Source organism: Mucor mucedo, assembly GCF_025094135.1.
Source record: "Mucor mucedo strain NRRL 3635 chromosome Unknown EV154scaffold_192, whole genome shotgun sequence".
In the NCBI taxonomy this organism is placed as follows: Eukaryota; Fungi; Mucoromycota; class Mucoromycetes; order Mucorales; family Mucoraceae; genus Mucor; species Mucor mucedo.
The window spans coordinates 40,971-62,689 of NW_026252476.1; the positions used below are offsets into that span (position 1 = coordinate 40,971).

Below are 21,719 nucleotides of genomic sequence, written 5' to 3' on the forward strand. Positions count from 1 at the left end.
AGATAGAACCATTGAGCCAATCCTACTTCCTATTCTCTTTTTTTTTGTATTTATGAATAACACTATATTGATGAAAGAAAGTAATAAATGCTGTGTAAAGGGTACTTAATGATGACTTTGTTTTTTAAAGAAACGCTAAAATATTACCTCTTTTTGTTTTTCAATTGAAAGACGTATTTCAATTTTGCAATGTTACAGCTACAGCTAGTCCTTGCTAAACGATCGAGATCTCCCAAGCAGGACACCCAGATTTTAAAATAATGTTATCCTATCTTGAAAAGATGTCTCTTGACAATTGGAATTTTCGATGCTATCGAAAAAGATGAAGCGTCTCCTACCTGAAAGACAGAGAAGTCAAATTTATGTTTGCTTTTAAACGTTGTAAGCTCAGCTGAATATAGTATGAGCCCAGCTAAATTTACAAATTAAAGAGTCACCAAAAAGAATCCTTAAGAAATAAGGCTAGTAAACTATTGAGTTTCATCGTAAGCATTATCGACCTTCCATACTCTAATTCTTTTAACATATATACATATATATATAGCAATAGGAACATCTCTATTGCAAAAACAGTAACATTACTGTTACGACAGAAAATTTAGCACTCTATTTTGATAAAGTAGACGTAAGTTCGTGGAATACTTTTTATCATTCTTGCTCTAGAGCACTTCGAAATAACAGAACTTTCTCACCTCTTAGGATCGACTAAACCTGGACCAAATAATGTTCCCCAGAAACCTTTCTCCACTTCAGTCTTTAAAGTTTTCATTTGAATTTTTGAACTTCTATAGTATATTTATAGTGAAAGTAACGCTAGCATCTGTATAAACGTTAATGTAAGATTTTTCTGCCTTCCCGATACCTTCTTAACCAAGATTTTTATTTACTTCAGCTGATACGCCTCAAAGAGGCCAAAAGCAAAGAGTTAAATAGCAAAGAACAAAAACTATTTTCTGTAGATATTTAAAGTAGCTATAGATAGGACAATTTCTTTGGACTTGGATGAAATTGCATGCCATATTACTTATAACAAATTTCTGCATGATTATACGAACAAATATTGATACATAGACCACAATCAGATGCACATACTCAGTGATGGCGTATATGAAAGCGCATATTCTTACATTAAACAAAAGCATGTTCCGTTTTAGATTGACTTATAAATATAAACAGTAGGTATCATAACGAAAATCAAATGATACTTATGGGTCCGATGTTAACTTTGGTACACCTAGTCTATGTCACTCTTTCATTTTTAGTCCTAAGCACTGCACATTTACATTCAGAAAGGTCTACTGTCACAGGAACAGGTAAATGAGATTGTCAACACTAATCCCATTTAGCTTCCAGATTTAGATTGGCTTAGTTAAGTATCTCATGAAATATTCACAAGTAAGGCCACATATCAACACTTTGCAAAATACGCTTTCTAAACCCTATTTGTGATAGGTTCAAAATGTAGATGATTTAAGGGATGCCTTACGCGAGAATTCCACGTATGAAATGGGCATGAATGCAAAGAACAAACTAACCAACTGGATGCATCGATCTCTTGACCATCTTTTATTGATATATCAAAACCAAAAACGTTTTTACTACTGACCATTCAGAGCAATGGTTTAAGGCACGTGTTGGAGCTCCCGAAAAAAAAACAAAAAGCTTGTTTCCATTGGCATTACCACAATTGAATTCGAGGCATATTTTGACATATGTGATATGAAACTTGGATATGTTGCTACAAGGAGCTGATTTCAACACTCAAATACTGTGTGGGCAGAGCTAAAATTAGGGGACACAGCAGAATGTATCGACATGAATATTTTCATTTGTATCTCCCCCCCCCCCTGGACGCTACCAGTTTAAATAAATTTTAAGCCTCTTTAACAAAACATGTGGGTAAGCTATAAAAGAGCTTTTACAATCTAAATATAAAAAAAATTCTGAGTCTTCTGCATTAATCCATCTTGAAACAATGTCTGAAACCTTACTTGAGACCATTTTTCCATGTTTTACACGCAAAGTGCGAAGGAGTTGCTTTATTAAATGGTGCATCATTTTTAAGTTTGTTCTCAATTTTATCTGTAAAAAAGGGCATGCACTAAAATTGTTAAGAAGATACGTGGCCCTAATTGTATTTTCAGCAGTGGTGTTACACATTTTCATTAAGAAGCTCTTCTGAAAAGAGATAAGTTGTAGTTTATAGTGAATTAATATCATGAAAAAAGGGTATATTATCATTCTATATTAATTTGTTATTGTTATACAAGTGTGCCATTATTTGCCATATCCCTTTCGATTGCTTCAATTGCATCAGGAACTTTTCTAAACAAATTGTTTTGGCCTACTACATCAAGCAAACCAGATTTTCTAAAAAGACTCATCGGACCTTCCCTAAGTCTTATGAAATAAACCTTGATATTTCTTGCATGATAAGCCTCTACGATCTCATAGAGAATCTGCACAGCACTTCATATATAGAAAGATTAGCTCAAATAAATATCGTGCGATTACAATTAATTACCTTGCATCAATTTTTGGCATATTATCCACATCAAAGATCATGTATGACAATTTTCCTAAACGTGGATCCTCAGAAGGATGAATAGACATATCACCAAATTGTTCTAGTCTACGCAATCTGTCTTTCAATTGTCCTATTAAAAGCAAAGTCAGCTTTATAAATATCATAAATTGTATAAGATCATACCAGTGTTCGCGAAAAAAAGGGGTTCATCGATTCTAACGATCAGAACATCTTCAAGATGTTCGACCACGTTAGGGTCATCCTGAATAGGTCTGAATTTATCGTTGGTACCCTTAACACGACCCTATTATATACAGTTTAATAAATATTAAGTTACTCCTATTGTCGTTCTTACCATGATGGATATACGGGGATAACTCGTTTCTTTGATAGTTAGGAGAAGGGATAAAGTCACAGCCAAAAGTGTGCCAAATTCAAGCGATACCATTACTGTAGCAAAAAAGGTTACAGAGAGCAAACCAAGGTCACGCCAGGCCCCGATTCTAAAAATAAAATGAAGATCTTCAGGTAATTCTCCCAACAAGGATAAGACAGCGACAAAAATGATGGCAGATAAAACAGCCTTGGGCAAGTAATAAAAATACGGAAGCAAAAAGAAAATGGCGAGGATAGCAATTACGCCAGCAATAAGACATGCCATCTGGGTACGTGCTCCGGCCTTATCATTAATTTTACTACGGGCAACCTAAAATGGCAATGGGTTATTAATATACGTGTCAATATTAATGCATATTGACAAGTTATACCACTTACTGAACCGAATGCAGGAATTCCTTGAAAAAGCCCACTTACAATGTTGGCAACACCTAAAGCAACTAATTCACGATTGGCGCTTACAGAATAGTTGTGTTTGCTAGAATAAGTCTTTGCAATTACAACTGACTCGACAAAACCAATTATAGAAATCATTGCAGCAGTAATTAACATATCCTTCATATGTTTACTTTCAGGAAATGAGGGAATAGAAGGCAATGGAATACCTTTGCTATCGATATTTCCCAAAATCGATAGTCCCTTATTTTCCCAATCGAAGAAGTAAGTAAGGAGTGAGGAAATAATAACGACCAAAAGAACTTCGGGAAGCAATTGAAACCATTTGAACTTGGCTAATTTGGTCTTTGTGACACGAGCCATTACTAGAAATGCTACGGAGACCACAGATACAGATGTGGTTAAGGCGTGGGAATATTGAATGTTTTTTAAAAGGAATATTAGCCTAGCGACCGAGCTAGATGCCTCTGTTAGCCCATTCTCTTCACCAAGTTTCACAAGTCCTAACAATATAATCCCTTGCTGTAACGCAACCACAAGACCAACACCGGAAATAAATCCACGCAATAATGCTCTACTCATCAAACTATCTAAAAAACCCAAACGGAAAATACCCAGCAAGAAAGTGAATATCCCCACAAACACCGTCATCAAACAAGCCCATGCTAAGGGATCAACATGATCCCCATCTTCAGTATTAAGTTGAGCAATAGAAGAGCCTACCAATAAAGACAGCGTGGCTTCAGGACCTACAGACATTTGTCTAGACAATACATACATATGCAGTTAGGTCATATGACATAAATATAAACAATACAGTGTTTACCTTGACATCCCCAATATAGTGTAGGTGATTGCAGGGAAAGCAATGGAATACAAACCGTGAATAGCCTCAAGTTTACAAAGAGCTGTTGCATAAGAAAGACCTTGCGGGATTAGTAAGCAAGACAAAGTGATACCAGCGATTAGATCACCCCAAAAGAAATGAGCAGAATAGAGAGGCAACCACTGAAGGATAGGTAGATAGTACTTTGATCTTACTTTAAAAGTACTCCACATATCCTTCGGTGAATTGTCATTGATTTGAGCTGAAGGTACTAAAATTAACGTGATAAGTATATAGAAGGATTCACATTCATTTTAAGAAACATACAAGGAGAAGCAGTCATATATCTGGGAACACTTAGATGGTCCAGATGATCCGTGACTTTACTCATTTTTAAAAAAAAGGTTCCAACTAGTAGGACATTTTTTAGAATGAGACCGTAAAAAAAATTACATAGGAACTTACCAGTGCTGATATAAGATGTAAAGAAAAGTGAAGTTGCTTTTGAGTAAAGAAAAGTATAAAAAACTGGAAAGCTTCAAGATCAGATAGTATTTATATATGAGCATAAAGTACAAAATAGGAAACGGAGTATACCTTAAAAGTCCGGTGATTTAACGTGACGGCTTATCATCGTAAAGTTGACAGCCTCAACCTTATCCTCAAACCATTATAACATAGCGCTAGCAATCTTCTTTTTCTATATTTTATCCAACTATATGACAGCATCCTTTTTGAACTAGGGATACTTCTCAAAAAACTCATATTTCTTCTATTATAGTTATTGTTATAGAATAATTTTCAAGCTGCAATACCAAGGAATAGTCTCCGCTATCTCCTTGTGCTATGATTGACATCATCTTAATACTTGGTGCTGAAGAGGTTACTAAGTTTATGGTCTGAATGGCACTTTAACTGATTTACTCTTCGAATTTCAGAACAACAGTTTTGTTTTTTCAAACATACTGTATTAACAAGATAATCACTTGAAGATATTGATAGTGAAATCATGCAAAGTTGAATATGTTTTAAGCAATCTTATTGTACAAAGATGTTACCATTATATCATTTAAGGACAATTTCAGATTATTCCATATATTGTAGCATCTCATCAATTCAATAAATGCACTAAAAAAAATACAGTACTACATTCTGATTTTAATAATTAAAGAAAGCAACAAGTGAAACTTTGTGCATTTAACACCTTATTTGATTTGCCTTAATCCCCTCAAAGAACCCCGTTTCATAGTCAGGAACCTCTCAAGAAGCAGCTTAAAAGTAATCAAAGTTTTAGCTATCAAGTGGTAAATTCGGGAGGAATGCGAAGGCTGGGTAAAACACAATACAATAATAATACTTGCCCCACAGGTGAGATAATGAAAATGGAAATCATTATCAGTGCTAATGAATATTAAAATTAAGTCCAGTCACTAAATGATTGAGAAACGCCCTATTTTAAAATGAAACATATTTTGTATGCTATATCTTCATTATTGCTATCTCTGAGATAGATGGCAGAATGTTTATCTATGTCATATTTTTGAGTAGTTGTTGGTTTTTATAGAATCCAGTAAGATTGATTTAGCTGGTATTTAGGTCATCTTCCTTCAATATACATATTATTCTTTTACATACTATTGAAACAGAAAACCCGTCTTTTCTCGTAAGATTACAATTAAGGTGTTTGTTTTTGTCGATGACGACATTTTGAAAGCCGATAAAATGAGTTCTGCAAGTGAGGCAGTGTGTGTAATCCTCATTTCCCCTTTTAAACTCTCAAAAGAAAAGAAATAATAAAATACAAAAAAAATGGACCTTTTCTTACAGCCAGAGGATATGTCTTCGCCACCTTCCACTCCACCTTATAGACCACTTCAAAGACAACGGTCTTCATACATTGTCGATTCAGGAGGAAACAATGAATCCATCTTGGATAAAGTTCGTTTAGATTACATGAGTAAAGTAAAAAGCACCTTCCAACATTTGACTTTTCAGCAACGACACCTGTTTCTGACAGAAATACTGGGGTGCTGCGATAACCAACTGTTGCAATATATCTATACATTTATTACACCAAAGCTAAAAATCGATTTTTTAAAAGAATTGCCTATTGAACTATCACTTTATGTACTATCGTTTATCGATGACCCACGTACTTTGGCAAGAGCATCTCATGTCTCCAGTCATTGGAATAGTTTATTAAAAGACGAAGGAGCTTGGAAAGCCTTATGCTTGAAACATCATTATCGACAAAATATCAATGCAAACAGATACCATCACCGGCATACAATTTCTTACCGCGATTTCTTTCGCCGCGAGTATAATATCGACACCGCTTGGAATCAGGGCGGTAAAATTACAATGTGTGATAATCAAATTGGTGATGGTTTAGCAACTTCCTTGCAGATGGATGATACTTTCATTGTTATTGGTTGTGATAACAATCATATTGAAGTATTTGATTCAAAAAGCGGGAAATATATTCGTTCATTGTTAGGACATGAAGGCGGTGTATGGGCAATACAATTTATAAAAAAGGAGAATAATCATCATATATTAGTCACTGGAGGCTGTGATAGGTACACAAACATATAGAATTAAAAACAAACAATTCCAATTAAATTACATCAATAGGGTGGCAAGAGTCTGGAACCTTACAACTGGCGAACTACTCTTTGTCTTGAGAGGTCACGTTTCCACCATTCGCTGTCTTAAAGTACGTGACAATAAAATTGCTGTTACAGGATCAAGAGATACAACATTGCGGATTTGGGACATAGAAACAGGCGAGTTAAGACATGTATGTAGCGGTCATCAGAGCAGTGTGAGATGTCTAGATATTTCTGGTAACAAATTCGCTTCTGGGTCATATGATACAACAGCAAGACTTTGGGATATTGACACGGGTGAATGTCTACATGAATTTATTGGCCATCATTCTCAGATATACGCTATTGCCTATAATGGTAATAAAGTAGTTACTGGTTCACTCGATTCAAATATCAGAATTTGGTGCCCTCAAACAGGCGATTGCTTGGCGACATTACAAGGACACACCTCTCTTGTGGGTCATTTACAATTGTCAAACAATTTACTTGTTAGCGGTGGATCTGATGGTTGTCTTCGAGTTTGGGATATGGAAACATATGAATGTAAACATAGAATTTCTGCTCATGATAATTCTGTCACTTGTATTCAATGTGATGATAAGCGTATCGTGAGCGGTGGTTCTGATGGTAAAGTGAAGCTATGGAATATTGAAACAGGTACACTTATCCGATCGTTTACCGCAGCTGCTCGTACTGTATGGAAGATTCAGTTAAATGACACAAAAGCTGTAGTTATTTTGCAAAGAGATCAGCAAGTTCTAGAAAATACTCATACTGCATCACATCATACGGTTATAGAATTACATGATTTTGATAATATAGATTCCTTTTAAATATACGTGTAAATATAACAATATTCCCCAAAGCACTCGCCCCACACTATTGCTGGTTTGATCCTCACAGCATACCATTTCTCTCGTCTTCATTATACTAATCCTAATAAAAAATAAATCATCATTTCTTTTGTTTTATTTGATTATGTTAAGAATAATATATCCATTCAATGATCGAACTGGTTGTTGTTTTTTAATGGTTTCTTTGCTTTTCCAAATACCAAATACTATAACGAGTTGAAAGAATATGTTAATACAAAAGGAATTAAAACACAGGGGTGCATATTTTACCTGTTGGTGGCAAATCCTGCTGGTGCAATAGGAGAATCCTAATAGTTGAAATGTTAGTCGTTTTCTCTAATTTTCCACATTTGCGTTTTATTCAATTACAGATTGTCCTCTCTTTGATCCAGTTAAACGTCTGTCACGCTCCATCATTTGGTTCTCCCAAAGATCAAGGCCGTATCTTCCAGGCTATAAATTTTTACAAACATTAGATTTATTTCAACAAGGGAATTTCTTGACAGGTCAAAACAAGCTGACGATTACCTTTTTGTCGTTAGAGTAATATCTGGTGACGTTCAAACCAGTTGCGGTGACAACGTACATGCCGGCAATAATTGCAAAGGGAAGCAATGACTCGAAAGGTACAGGCTATTATAAATTTGGTATTAATGTTGTGTAATTTGTAAATGTCGGCTATCTATTTTACCATATTTATGGTGTGGGAAGAGTGGGGGTGGTGTTAAATGTACAGTTCAAGGAAAAAGGCGGGGTAAAAAAAACACAACAGTTTTGTTAAGGCGGCTTTTTTTTTTGGCTCACTGGTGGCCTATACCCATCAATTTCACCATCTTTGATGACGTCTGATAGTTAGTTGATACTCCGGCAAAACTGCATGCAAAATATTTTTTTCATTGCCATTTTATTTCTCTTGTGCATAAGACCAACTTTTACCATGCCCTTGGAGTTACCCGTATTAAAGCTTTTAAAAAATAAGACGATTGTCCTCGCTTCTGCTTCACCGAGAAGACGGGAAATTCTGGAATCAATGGTACGTTGATATATCTGGTAGTCGTACCTTCTATTGACACGAATTTTATGAAAAAAGGGTTTAAAATTTTCAGTTGTAACTACTTTAGCACCTGATGAAAATGACCCAACTGCCTACAAAACCAGAGCTGATTATGTAGCAGATACGGCTCTCATGAAGGCAAAGGAGGTTTTTGGTCGCTGTGAGGTAAAATGATTTGCATATTTCATTATAAGACTGCATCAATATTTACCCCTTTTACAGGAAGATCCTTTACTTCCTAATGCTGATATCGTCATTGGAGCCGATACTGTTGTAGTAAAAGATGAACACGTTCTTGAAAAGCCCAGAGATAGAAAGCATGCTTTATCTATGCTAGAACAGTTAAGCGGACAAACACATTATGTACTCACAGGTGTTCAGATTATTTATAAGACAAAGGAAGGCAAGGTTGAAAGGTGTCAATTTGTAGAGAAAACAGATGTAAAATTTTCTGAACTTGATGCTGAAACAATGAATGCTTGTAGGTTGTAACATTTTTTTGTGCAACATGATATGTAACACTTCTATAGACGTTGATTCAGGAGAACCATTTGATAAAGCTGGTGGATATGGTATTCAAGGCGATGCTTCTATATTCGTAGAATCTATTCACGGTGATTATTGGAATGTAGTAAGTAGTATAACTTTAGTCGAGAGTGTTAAATCATACTAATTTTTTCTGATAGGTTGGCTTGCCTAAGAATCACCTTTTTAAAGAATTAGTAAAAATAGTCTGTGTTTAAACACACAGATTTGGCACAACCACTTTTTTTCGATATTTTTATCTTTTTGTGTATCATTATCCTTTTTCTTTTTTTCTTTTCCCTTTTTTTTTTTTTTATTTTATTTTCCCCCTTTCTTACTTCTTTTTCGTTTCTCACTTCGATTTTTTTTTTTTTTTTTTATATCTTTTTTTATTTCCTCTTTATATTTGCTTTCGTTTATATGAATTTTCGAAAAGTTTTCTAATTTAAAACGTAAGTGTTATCCGCGAATTGAAACCTGATTCATAACTTGTTTGATCTAAACAACTTATTTTTCAACCGATGTAGACAGATACAAATTTTTGTTTAATTATACACACTTCGAATAATTAAAATACCTGTCAATAAGCATACACATACATTTTATCAAAAACATTTTAAGGGCATAATATAAGAACCGAAAACTACTACGTACAAGAGAATAAAAAAAGACACACACAAATAAAAGCATTATGGAAGACAACAAATATACATCAACAATGGCTAATAATGACAGCGAGAATGCCTCGTTTGTGGCCATGACAACAGTGAATCAAATGATGCTACCCGTGGCACTGTATTCGACTGAGATTCCTTTTGTAAGTTAATTGCATACATCATTATATTAAATTAAAATACATAATTATGGTCTATATTTAGTCCACACCAACCATGATGAATGATTATTACAATAATAATAACATTAATAATAATAATAACAACAACAACAACAACAACAACAACAACAACATAAACAACAACAATTATATACATTATGCAAACCAGCAACCTCATATTACCGCAACACCAGTAGTTAAAAGTCACAATCCATCTACAGTAATGTACTCTCCCCCATTGAACGGCTATCCACAACAAACAAACTATTTACCTATGCTTGATACTACAACAACAAATATCATGAATAATTTAAGTTCTATGGAAATTGATGATTATTTTAATTCAACAACAATGGATAGTATGTTCCCCAATACAATTTACTCGCCTTCTGCTAATTCGATCACTACTAATTCGTCAGCAATGATGATGTCTCCGACCTCGCCCTCACATATGCTCAGTCCAACTCAACCAATGGTATTAAATCAATAACTTAAATATAATATATAGTAATATTAAAAAACCCAAAAAAACTTGTATTTTAGGATACTTTTGTCACACCAACTGCTACGCCCTACCACCACCTTTTAGTAAATGATAATATAGTAGACAATAATATTTATGCTGAAGCACCAATAGTACCAACAAATATTGGTATGAGCCATCACTATAATCCACATAATATGGTGTACAATGGTGGTATAAGTGACGACACGATGATTCATAACCACCATCACCACCAGCAGCAGCAACAACAACAACAATTGTATATTGATAGAAAAGGTAGACGCCCATTACCTAGAAGACATACTGTGTCAACACCTTATGCAACAAATATTATTGTAAACAAAGGAAAAGAACCTATGATCGAAAACAAGTCTGAGCTTAATGTCTCACAACAACCAGCAATTACGAAATCTCGCAAATCCTCTTTAAAGGCCAAACGACACCGTTCTTTGGGAAAACTGGATATATTTTCTACTAATTCCTCAACATCTCCGCCTCCAATTCCTGACATGGCTTCATTTGAACCACTCTCTGCAAAGCTGGAATTATGGACCCACGAACAGTTGTTGGAAAGAGTGATGGAACTAGAAAAGGAAAAAGAAGCATCAGTAACACAAAATACTATAGCCAAAATGAAAAAAGAAGGTAATTAACAACCCATACCAAATAAGATATGCACACACAAGACAATATATCTTATTTTATATACGCACTCTGCTTATTGTAACATCATCTCACTTCTTTTCTTTTCTTACATTTTAGTGATACCAGATGAAAGCGGTGTACCAAATATTTCAGCTACTGTGGCTTCTTCAACAGTGTTCCAAGCAAATAAAGTTAGATCTGCTTCACATACTGACACAGAGATGGAAGAAGATGAAGAAGAAGAGGAAGATCCTCAGTTTTGTAAGTGGGACAGTTGTACACTGGAGTTAAATTCCCTGGATGATTTGATAAATCACGTCAAAACGGATCACATTGGGAGTGGAAAGGTATGTACAAAAAAAAAATAAAAAAAAAGTATCACAAGGAAATTAAGGCACGAAAAACAAATAGGCAAACTATTATTGCTGTTGGAAAGATTGTGCTCGTAAACAAAAGCCTTTCACGAAGAGACATAAAATGCATAATCATCTTCGTACCCACACAGGGGAAAGGCCATTTGTTTGTTTAGAACCAGGTACTAATGTAATAAACAAATTAAATTGTCACAATCATTAACACATCATAGACTGCGGAAAAAAGTTCTCTAGACCTGATTCCTTAACTACGCATGCCAAGATCCATTCAAATATTAGACCATACCTTTGCAATAATATAGACTGTAGTAAAGCGTATTATCATCTTAGATCGTTACGCAAACATGAAAGAAGTCATCAGTTAAAAGATGACAATATATCACCTACATTATCACCACCACCACTTCCTGTTGCAATGTCAAATGTCACACACGCAGCAACAACTTTGCATCCTGATGACCTCGACGTAAGACGAGGAGAAGATGTTTATTCGGATTGGGGATTGTCAGCTCAGGCTGCACTTTTTAATATTATGGATAAAGAAAACTCATCATTCATGTAGATACCCTTCCTTTTCATGGATGTTTTTTTATGCATGACATTCTTAAGCTACAAAAAAACACAAAATTTATTCAATAATAATAGAAACTTATTGATCTCTCTTTTCTGCTTGAATTTGTATCCATGCATTAAAGAGAAAATACAACAACAAATAATAAACATGCAGTATACATTTTACAAATATAAATTACTTTTCACTACCCCTTCTTTTCAGTCTTTACACAAAGCATCTTAAATAGGTTAATTCGGTTTACTATTATTTATCCGCACAAGCCTATTTTTATAAAGATTTCCTACTTGCAGACAACAAAATACATCATGCAATTTTTTGCAGCTAAAAGGTAATACAATAAAATAAGCTTTTTCTTTATATAACTACTTTTCCGGACACTGGTCGTACTATTCTCGGGAAAGAACCGATTACACAAACATGTCACGTAAAGTATAAAGAAAAAGAGTGTTTGGACATAAATAAAAAACAGTAAGATTTGATATATCGGGAAGTAATAGGAAAACAGGTCTAAGGGGCTCATGATCATAACCGGAGCTGGCTCGCCTTTCTCCCCGTATAACCTAATTCAATAATACGTAGATCTTATGGCTTCCTTCTCTCTTGTTCTTTTATTTACATGTATAGAAGACCTTTTTTTAATTAAAAAACCTTAATTTTGAGCTCCCCCTGGAAAAAGCAATACTCTTTCTTTCCAGCATATTCAACCAGATGAGATTTAATTTCAGATACCTGTACCACGATTAGTCGTAACGTCACTTGAGATTATTGAATAACAGTTTAGACTTGGAAATTCAAAGTCGGAGAAGGGTACATAATCATTAATATTCTAAAATGTCTGTAATATGTATATGGACAGATCTTTCACTTACTGCACAAGGAGTATCGTTTTTTTTTTTTTTTTTTTTTTTTTTTTTTTTTTTTTTTTTTTTTTTTTTTTTTTTTTTTTTGGTATTTAACACAGGGAGTAACATCATCTTTATCTGGTCGGATAACCGAAACTCAAAATACTGGTCATATTACATCGCCATTCTGATCGAAAAGGCATTTTTTAAGTCTAAATGGCAATGCATAAGATCCAAGAGCTTGGGCGGATTTCTGTTTCCATTTATGTAATACAGTGGCTTAATACTTCTTAAAAAGACATCCCCGTCTTCGGGTCATAACGACAAGTAGTTCGTTTTATGCCTTTGGTAAGTTCTTTAATAGCATAGCCCTTTAATTGAGATAGGCAATTGATCAATAACAAAAGAAAAAAACATCCCAAGTTGTTTGTTTACGAATCAATTAATAACTAGCGGGATCAAAAGCATAACTATATCCCCCACTACTCAGTATGAATTACTATAATTGTAATGAAAACCGAAATAAAAGATTATAAACTATTTTCAATATAAAGCTGACTTGCTATGGGCTAGAATGATCTCTTAACACTCAAAATATAATAAATTACATGCTCGTGTTTGAAAAAAAAAATAACACGAGAGAACTATTTGAAAACATTTAGCAACATTGTTTGAAAAAAAAAACCAGCTGTCTGTATTTATAGTTTGGATACATCTTCATACGCATCCTTGATGCCTACTGTATAATCACAACGTTCTAGCGATGTTTTAATACTTTGCAATAGTTGCCTTCTACTAAAGGTATATACGTCCTGTATTTGAGCTACATGAATAATTATGGGCGTCCTCTCATTGACGTAATTGGTTGTTTATGATAAATTATTGTGTAGCGCCACAAGGTTTATCAAGTACGACAAAATATGGAAGACTGAAGTTTGTGAAGTAAAGATAGTTCAACAACCTTAAACTTATTAACAAATTTTTATTTTTATAAAAGCTGTTGTTTTTATTGAAAATATTGGAAATGTAATTAGAATTATTGAGAGTGTAAATACTAGTAGAGATGCTCGATTGTTAATCAGAGTATATGTCACAGTGCATGTAAAAGGTCGGGTACTACATTGATGAAAATTTATGCACCATCTGGTTTTTGTAAAGCCATAGTATAGCTTCCAATATTTGAAGTCCTATCATTATCATCCAAAGCATTTGGACGTTGATGGGTGATTGAATTCCGATTGGTAACGGGGCTACCTACAGATTGAATAACGGGGCTACCTACAGATTGGATAACGGTACTGCCATCATTAAACGATGCCAAGTCATCAGCTAATCGAGGAGAGTAGCTAAAGTGATTGCCATGTCCATAATCAGCGATAGGACTGGTGGCCACTTCGACGTATTTCTTATCAATTTCATCCCAGTTGACTTCCATAACGGGTTCCTCAAAGTTTTCTTTTTTGCTAATTTCTGACTCGTTGATTTCTTGCTGCTTTTTTTCGTTTTTTCTCTTTCTTAAAACACAAAAGACGATGGCAGCAATAGCAAGGATACCCTATCACATTAAGTTTAGAATACATTTACATACATACATATATAACTGTTGTTGTCTTTATTATCCAATTGACTTACTGCTGCACTGGCTCCGACGGCAATACCAGCAGTTGCTCCGGTACTCAACTTGCTTTCATTTTCTGGAATAGGGGTTGTTGTTGAATTAGCAACTGGTGGAACAACAACGGCGGTAGGATCAACATATTTTTCCATCAAAGTAATGTTGGACGGATTTGTAACGTCCAACATAAGTACTGATAAGGTAGGAACGTTGGCGGTGTCTTTACCGAAAACAATAAATAATGTTTCGTTGTTGATAGCAACAGCTAAAAAAACAGAAAGTTGGATAAGTAAATTTGGCATTAGCTATGGACTTGATTAATTCTTTTACCTGAATGTTGTGTTCTGATCAAAGCAGCATTACTTCCAACAAAGTTTTGTTGTTTCCATTGGAATGTGTCAAGATTTAAAACAAAGCAATAATCAAGGAGAGCTTTTTTTTTCTTTTTTTTTTAGTTTGGTCTTCCAACATATTTTTGAAATTCTATTTTTTTTTTTTTTTTTTTTACCTCGATCATTATTGAGAAGACTTTCTCCTCCATACAATAAAACATCTCTTTGATTTGGACCAACTACATTATATTATAAGCATCGAATGTTAAAGAAGCAAATTATACATGTGGACTCACCTAAATTAGTTGTGTGGCCGCTTCTTGGACTTGGGCTATCTCCAGACATAGCTTGAGTTCCCCACGCACCCTTTGTGAGATCGAATGTGACAGAGCTAGCAAAACTACTATCTTCGTAATAATACGTGGTAGGGTTAGAGTAACCCCCACCAAAGAAGAAGATACGGTTACTTTTAGCATCAAATACCGACGTTTGGTACATGTAGAATAAAGTGGGTATGTTAGTTTGTACGGGATAGGTTGACCATGGCTAGTTATAAAACTTTATGAGTAAGGATGTCTGGTATTTAAAAAGAAGATGACTTACGTTTGAAGTGTTTTCGATGTTCAAAAAAGTCAAGTTTGTATAACCGATATATCTCAAATTATCCTCTTCGTATGCAGTAACATTTATGCCTGGGTAAGTCCAGGTATTCTCGAAATTGCTATTTAAATCGATGTCAATAAAAACAATTTTTTTAAGGGCACTCGTAATTTTACGTCTCAATTCCACCGTAAAACCCTACACCGAGATTGGGAACATAAACTGAAGATGCTTGGCAACTACAAAAGTTCACAATGAGTCAGCTTAAATTTAAAAGATGTATACGCCCTTTTTTTTTTTAAAAAAAAAAAAAAAAAAAACTTAAAAAAAGGAGATTCTCACATCTGTCTGTTTCCATAGGGAGCCTCTGTGTAATTTGCGTAGTTTTTCCAGGAATTCGTTTCTGAGTTGTACGTGATTGTTTGAGAAGTCAATTTGGTATAGGCATTGTTCCAACCACCACTGATTAAAAGGGTCTTATCATCTGGCATTTGCATAATTTGAGGGAAATCTCTAGCCTTCAAATCCACGCCATTGGTATTGGTGGTAACTGTGACCCATCTGTTCATCATTTCGTCTGCTGTACTTCCGCTGCTATTGAAGACATCAAGCATAACTATACTGACGTCCGAGATGGTTCCATCGGCATCTGTTAAACCTCCATAACAATATATCTTTTTAGATAAGAAGGCGCAAGCTATTGAATTAAAATAATAAACGTATTTTAGTTATTGTTAATGATGTGGGCACTTTTAATTTACATGAATCATGTCTAGCTTGCACAACTTGGGCTAAAGCATTATTTGCAGCTGCTAGAATCAAAAAAGTAGCTGTAAGGGAAGGCTTCATATGAATGATAAGAAAACAAAATCAAGGTTGGATTTCTCCTTTCTTTCTTCTCGTGGTATTTATAGCTGTTAAATTGATTAGACGTGTAACATGTGTACAAAGTTTACTATACTTTAAAAAATAGAAAATAAAGATGAAGGGCTAGTAGAAAATCTGGTTGGAGTGCAGTAAGACTTGTTGAATGGGATCAATTTTTTTTTAAACTACTACACATTAGCCTGTTACTGTGGCGATTATACGTTATATATGTGATTTCATATCGGAACAATATTTCCACTTAATTTTCTTAAAAACTTCGCCATGTCCATCCAATTATTGGAAACATTTTTTTTGGGATATCGTGACACCTGGGATCATAAGGTATAAACAAACAGCCTTTTTTTTTTTTATTATTATCATTATTTCATCTCAAGTAAAGTGGCAATTCTTTTACTTTGTCTTATGCCACGAACACAATTTTTTTTTATTTGTTTGCCCTATGACCTGCTCAAGTAGTAATAGTGATCTAGTTACTTCTATTTGTGATTCCCGAATATAAACGCTCACCCACGTTTGTGAAACGTATGACGCTGTACCGTTTTAAGAAGTTATAAAAAAGTACGGTAGTTGTTCCCCTCATTGATTCAATAATCCGATATCATTGTAATTGGTTTGGAAATTTAATGACAGATATATAATCATGATATGGCTATTTATTGCTGAATGGCGATATATGCGAGTATGGCTTAGGCTTTGACATGCTCTTTTTTTTTTTTAATAGACTCGGTCATAAAGATCGAAAATTACGTGTAACTCGGACTAGCACATTATTTGTCGAGTATCACAGTAATCATATTTACCAACAATGAAATACCTTAAAGTATAACAGACATGCATGCTCATTTATTAACTGTGCGTCGTAATAAAAAAAAATTTATCAATAAAGGTATACTTGTTAATCAAACGGTATTGAATGAACATGCCAATATGGCCATCGACAGAAACGAATGCCCAACCCATCTCCGCTGCTACGCCTTAAATCTGATATCATTTTTATGGGGCCACAGCTTAATTTGAATTGGTTGCTAAGCACAAGCATACGAAATTCGATTGAGTCATAAAAATGACACTATAACAAAAGGATAGCGGAGGACCAATACAGAAGAATATTTTGCAAAGGGATGCAAATCTGAGTAAAAGATTATCTTACACCGAACAAGGCAAAAACGATGAGTACAACAAGATGAGTATGCGACAGAAATTGATCAGCGAACACATGCCGGAATTACCAATAAGGAAATAGGAAATAACCAAATCTTTGGTAAACCCTATGACCTGTGTCTATTGTACTAAATAATTTTATTAAGATGCAAACACACTTAAAAAAATGCCCCAATATTTATTTTTACTTATTAATTGTATTATGGTATTAGTTTGATTTTATCAGTATTTTTTTTTTTTTTTTGCTAACTTCAAGAACAGAAGATATGTAGCATAATCAGTGTCTCAAAAAATTCTAGTAGAATTTATTCGACACTTGGATTGACTTGTAAGTAATTGGTGATGCGTGTAAAATTAAGAGTATTACATTAGTGAAAATTTATGCACCATCTGGTTTTTGTAGAGCCATAGTATAGCTTCCAATATTTGAAGTCCTATCATTATCATCCAAAGCATTTGGACGTTGATGGGTGATTGAATTCCGATTGGTAACGGGGCTACCTACAGATTGAATAACGGGGCTACCTACAGATTGGATAACGGTACTGCCATCATTAAACGATACCAAGTCATCAGCTAATCGAGGAGAGTAGCTAAAGTGATTGCCATGTCCATAATCAGAGATAGGGCTGGTGGCTACTTCGACGTATTTTTTATCAATTTCATCCCAGTTGACTTCCATGACAGGCTCCTCAATGTTTTCTTTTTGATTAGGTTCTGATTCATTGGTTACTTGCTGTTCTTTTTTGTTCTTTCTCTTTTTTAAAACGCAAAAGACAATAGCAGCAATAGCAAGAATACCCTATCGCATGATAAGTTCAGTATCTATTTACGTGTACATACATGTCGTTCTCTCGACTATCTGGTTTACTTACTGCCGCACTAGCTCCAACAGCAATACCAGCAGTTGCTCCGGTACTCAACTTGCTTTCATTTTCTGGAATAGGGGTTGTTGTTGAATTAGCAACTGGTGGAACTACAACGGCGGTAGGATCAACATATTTTTCCATCAAAGTAACATTGGACGGATTTTTAACGTCTAGCATAAGCACTGATAAAGTAGGTACGCTGGCGGTATCTTTACCGAAAACAATAAATAATGTTTCGTTGTTGATAGCAACAGCTAAAGAAAAAATCGCATCATTGTTAAATACAATCAACGAAAAACTGTGTTGACAAAATCCTATGCATACCTGAATGTTCAGTTCTGATTAAAAGCACATTACTTGCAATAAAGCTTTGCTGTTTCCACTCATATGTGTCAAGATTCAAAACATAGCAATAATCAAGGACAGCTTTTTTTTTTTGGTTAACTTGATTGTAAACATAATATTTAAATAGGATTTTGTTACCTCGGTCATTATTGAGATCACTCTGTCCTCCATACAATAAAACATCTCTTTGATCGGGACCCACTATATTAAATTTATGAGTATCGTGATTTTAAAGTAAAAAAAACAAAAATAGCTCACCTAAAGTAGTTGTATGACTGTATCTTGGGTTTGGTTTAATTCCAGATAAAGCTTGAGATCCCCAAGCTCCTTTCGTTAGGTCAAACGTGATAGAGTTTTCAAAAGTGTTTTCTACATAATTATACGTGACAGGGTCTGAGTAGCGTCCACCAAAAAAGAAGATACGGTTACTTTTGGCATCAAATACCGATGTTTGGCGCGAGTGAAATAAAGTCGGGGTATTGGTTTGTATGGGGTAGGCTGACCATGGCTAATTGTATGCTTTTCTTTGTAAATAAAGATGTATGTTGATCATAAAAAAAAAAAAAAAAAAAAAAAAAAAAAAAAAAAAAAAAAAAAAAAACTTACGTTTGTAGGTTTTCCGACGTCCAAAAAAGTCAAGTTGGTATAACCAATATATCTCAATCTTTTTCCTTCATCTTCATAAGCAGTTAAATTTATACCGGGATAGGTCCAGTTGCCGTCATAGTTGCTAATACCAATTGATATTAGTAAAGGATCTATACTTGTACACTAATTTTTTTTTTTACGTCTCCAATCCACCATAGAATCCCACACCGAGATTAGGGACATGGGCTGAAGATGCAAAGTAGCTATAAAAGTATACAATGAGCCACACTAATTTTCAGAACTGTATACACTTCCCCCCCCCCTCTTTTTTTTTTGGAAGGGGAAAGGGAAGGTGAGGAAGATTCTTACATTTGTCTGTTTCCGTAAGGTGTTTCTATATAATCTGCATACTCTTTCCAGGAATTTGTTTCCGAGTTGTAAGTGACCGTTTGAGACGTTAATTTGGTATAATCTTTATTGTAACCACCACTCAACAAAAGGGTTTTGTCATCTAGCTGCATAATTTGAGGGGCTTCTCTGGAATTTAACTTTACACCATTGGTATTCGTGGTGATTGTAGTCCATCTATCTTTCATTTCGTCTGCTGTGCTTCCGCTGTTATTGAAGACATCGAGCATAACCATACTGACGTCTGCAATGTCTCCCTCGGCATCTGTTAAGCCTCCATAACAATATATTTTTTTAGACAAGAGTGCACATGCTATTGAATTAAAAGTAGCAGACATCAGTATTATTAGTACTTTCATCAAACGTATGTTTCACTGTTTATTCTCTTACAAGATTCAGATCTAGCTTGGACTACTTGGGCTATAGCAGTATGTGCGGTTGCTAAGATCAAAAAAGTAGCTGTAAGAGAGGGCTTCATTTGAGTGTTGAAAAAGCAAATCAAGATCAAATCCCTATCTCTTTTCTCGTGGTATTTATAGTTAATCAAATGATTAGAGGTGTAACAATTGTACAATCTTTTTTCTTAAAAAAAAAAGCCCAGAAATAACGAAAGCAAAATACAGGAAAAAGAGTCATGAATACAATTGAAGTGTATTAAAAATGGATCGTTACGAGTTTACTTATTTAGACTAATAGCCATTGGCCAATTATTACAACAATTACTGGTATACTTTATAGATACAACAACTAATAAGTACCAACTCATGTATACAACAAGCTTCGCCACGTCAGTCCAATTTTTGGAATATTGTGGTACCTCAAACCATAAGACGCAAACCGACAGATTTTTTTTTTTTTAAAAAAAAAAAAAAAAATTCATTTCAACTGAAGTGGCAGCGCTTTTATTTTGGCTCTATTTATCAATTATGCCTTATTTATTTGTTTGGCCTAAATGATTTTATCCAAATGTCAATAGCCAAGTAGTATTCCGTGTTTGGGGGTTCTTGTGTACAAACATCTGTGAAACGTATGACGCTGTAACAATACAAGTTAAAGCACAGTTACTGTTCCCGCCTTTTATAGGTTCTATTTAAAAGTGCTATAAAATTGTAATTGTTCTGAAAATTAAACAATGTCTACACGAAATTTCAAAATTTTGCTTCGACTTTAAAGTCTCTCTCTTCCCCCGTGTGTTTTTTTTTTAAAAAAAAAAGACAGGGACCCTTTCATTATAAGATATCAAAAACTATGTGTTCTCATCGGACTAATACTTACATTTGTCAAGTATCACAATATTTATAAGCATTGCCAGCTATGAAGTACCCCACATTATTAGTAGACATGGATGTTCATTTCGTAATTTTAAGTTGAAATGAAATAATTTTAGAAAAAGTATGTCTATTAAACAGATGGTGTTTTAATGAAAATATCGCTTTGTGTTGTCAATTGAAGCAAAAGTCTGACAGATCTACATTGTTATACTGTAAAAGCGGGGTAACTTTTCATGGATTTATAGCTCAACTTGAAATGGTTACAAGGGGAAACGATCTGAAAGACACTTACTAACAAAGCAAAAAATACAAAAAGATAAATAAAAAAGATGAGGCTGATACGTAACATGATCAATGAACATATGTATGAAATACTTATAGTTCCAAAGGAAAGTTCTAGAGGTGCCTACCCATTCATTTAAAGCAGCTTTCACGTAATAATTTCAATTGGATGTGCGTGGGAAGTCATTTGCGAGAAAGAAACTGAAGTTGTAATTGTATCGGGTCTCTTAGGGACGGCTAGGGTGTGCGTAGTCGTCATAACGGATGATGAGACCTTAGCTGACACTAAGAGGTCAATATAACTTTTTGTCTTGAAACTTGATGCAAAATTATCACAATTGATATATGATGAGCCTATCTACATGTGTTCTATTTTACTTTTGACTTTTCTTTTGGAC

The 21,719-nt window shown here is 34.5% G+C and overlaps 7 protein-coding genes across 7 annotated transcripts; 3 read left to right on the top strand and 4 right to left on the bottom strand.

The window, feature by feature from the left end:
• Positions 1 to 1,899: 1,899 nt before the first annotated feature.
• EV154DRAFT_529402 (sulfate transporter family-domain-containing protein) lies at positions 1,900 to 4,716 on the bottom strand. Its single transcript, XM_051603665.1, has 9 exons — positions 4,611 to 4,716; positions 4,473 to 4,556; positions 4,146 to 4,416; positions 3,302 to 4,082; positions 2,883 to 3,233; positions 2,711 to 2,831; positions 2,525 to 2,657; positions 1,992 to 2,469; positions 1,900 to 1,925 (listed from the first exon to the last, which is right to left on the bottom strand). Exons 2-8 carry the CDS (start codon positions 4,534 to 4,536, stop codon positions 2,262 to 2,264), a joined length of 1,929 nt encoding a protein of 642 aa, XP_051451321.1. The 5' UTR covers positions 4,537 to 4,556; positions 4,611 to 4,716; the 3' UTR covers positions 1,900 to 1,925; positions 1,992 to 2,261.
• A 1,149-nt stretch (positions 4,717 to 5,865) lies between these two features.
• EV154DRAFT_529405 (WD40-repeat-containing domain protein) lies at positions 5,866 to 7,692 on the top strand. The gene is made up of 2 exons (XM_051603666.1): positions 5,866 to 6,724; positions 6,780 to 7,692. Exons 1-2 carry the CDS (start codon positions 5,955 to 5,957, stop codon positions 7,585 to 7,587), a joined length of 1,578 nt encoding a protein of 525 aa, XP_051451322.1. The 5' UTR covers positions 5,866 to 5,954; the 3' UTR covers positions 7,588 to 7,692.
• A 3-nt stretch (positions 7,693 to 7,695) lies between these two features.
• Positions 7,696 to 8,382, bottom strand: EV154DRAFT_529407 (uncharacterized protein). The gene is made up of 5 exons (XM_051603667.1): positions 8,300 to 8,382; positions 8,137 to 8,241; positions 7,978 to 8,061; positions 7,879 to 7,916; positions 7,696 to 7,814 (listed from the first exon to the last, which is right to left on the bottom strand). The coding sequence occupies exons 1-5, from the start codon at positions 8,300 to 8,302 to the stop codon at positions 7,781 to 7,783; spliced, it is 264 nt and encodes an 87-aa protein (XP_051451323.1). The 5' UTR covers positions 8,303 to 8,382; the 3' UTR covers positions 7,696 to 7,780.
• A 412-nt stretch (positions 8,383 to 8,794) lies between these two features.
• EV154DRAFT_540700 (maf-like protein) lies at positions 8,795 to 9,405 on the top strand (the record flags this gene model as incomplete). The annotated part of the gene is made up of 4 exons (XM_051604435.1): positions 8,795 to 8,827; positions 8,885 to 9,143; positions 9,193 to 9,293; positions 9,349 to 9,405. 4 exons carry the CDS (start codon positions 8,795 to 8,797, stop codon positions 9,403 to 9,405), a joined length of 450 nt encoding a protein of 149 aa, XP_051451324.1.
• Positions 9,406 to 9,492: 87 nt separating this feature from the next.
• On the top strand, positions 9,493 to 12,294 carry EV154DRAFT_529412 (uncharacterized protein). Its single transcript, XM_051603668.1, has 7 exons — positions 9,493 to 9,639; positions 9,715 to 10,004; positions 10,066 to 10,497; positions 10,566 to 11,172; positions 11,290 to 11,519; positions 11,584 to 11,707; positions 11,759 to 12,294. Exons 2-7 carry the CDS (start codon positions 9,879 to 9,881, stop codon positions 12,106 to 12,108), a joined length of 1,869 nt encoding a protein of 622 aa, XP_051451325.1. The 5' UTR covers positions 9,493 to 9,639; positions 9,715 to 9,878; the 3' UTR covers positions 12,109 to 12,294.
• A 1,647-nt stretch (positions 12,295 to 13,941) lies between these two features.
• Positions 13,942 to 16,492, bottom strand: EV154DRAFT_529417 (uncharacterized protein). Its single transcript, XM_051603669.1, has 10 exons — positions 16,471 to 16,492; positions 16,271 to 16,423; positions 15,852 to 16,206; positions 15,686 to 15,748; positions 15,513 to 15,630; positions 15,206 to 15,455; positions 15,086 to 15,148; positions 14,908 to 15,009; positions 14,595 to 14,842; positions 13,942 to 14,517 (listed from the first exon to the last, which is right to left on the bottom strand). The coding sequence occupies exons 2-10, from the start codon at positions 16,356 to 16,358 to the stop codon at positions 14,095 to 14,097; spliced, it is 1,710 nt and encodes a 569-aa protein (XP_051451326.1). The 5' UTR covers positions 16,359 to 16,423; positions 16,471 to 16,492; the 3' UTR covers positions 13,942 to 14,094.
• A 1,161-nt stretch (positions 16,493 to 17,653) lies between these two features.
• On the bottom strand, positions 17,654 to 20,266 carry EV154DRAFT_556516 (uncharacterized protein). Its single transcript, XM_051605356.1, has 9 exons — positions 20,159 to 20,266; positions 19,730 to 20,081; positions 19,561 to 19,623; positions 19,379 to 19,502; positions 19,031 to 19,280; positions 18,911 to 18,973; positions 18,752 to 18,853; positions 18,434 to 18,681; positions 17,654 to 18,360 (listed from the first exon to the last, which is right to left on the bottom strand). Exons 1-9 carry the CDS (start codon positions 20,244 to 20,246, stop codon positions 17,938 to 17,940), a joined length of 1,713 nt encoding a protein of 570 aa, XP_051451327.1. The 5' UTR covers positions 20,247 to 20,266; the 3' UTR covers positions 17,654 to 17,937.
• Between the last annotated feature and the right edge of the window lie 1,453 nt (positions 20,267 to 21,719).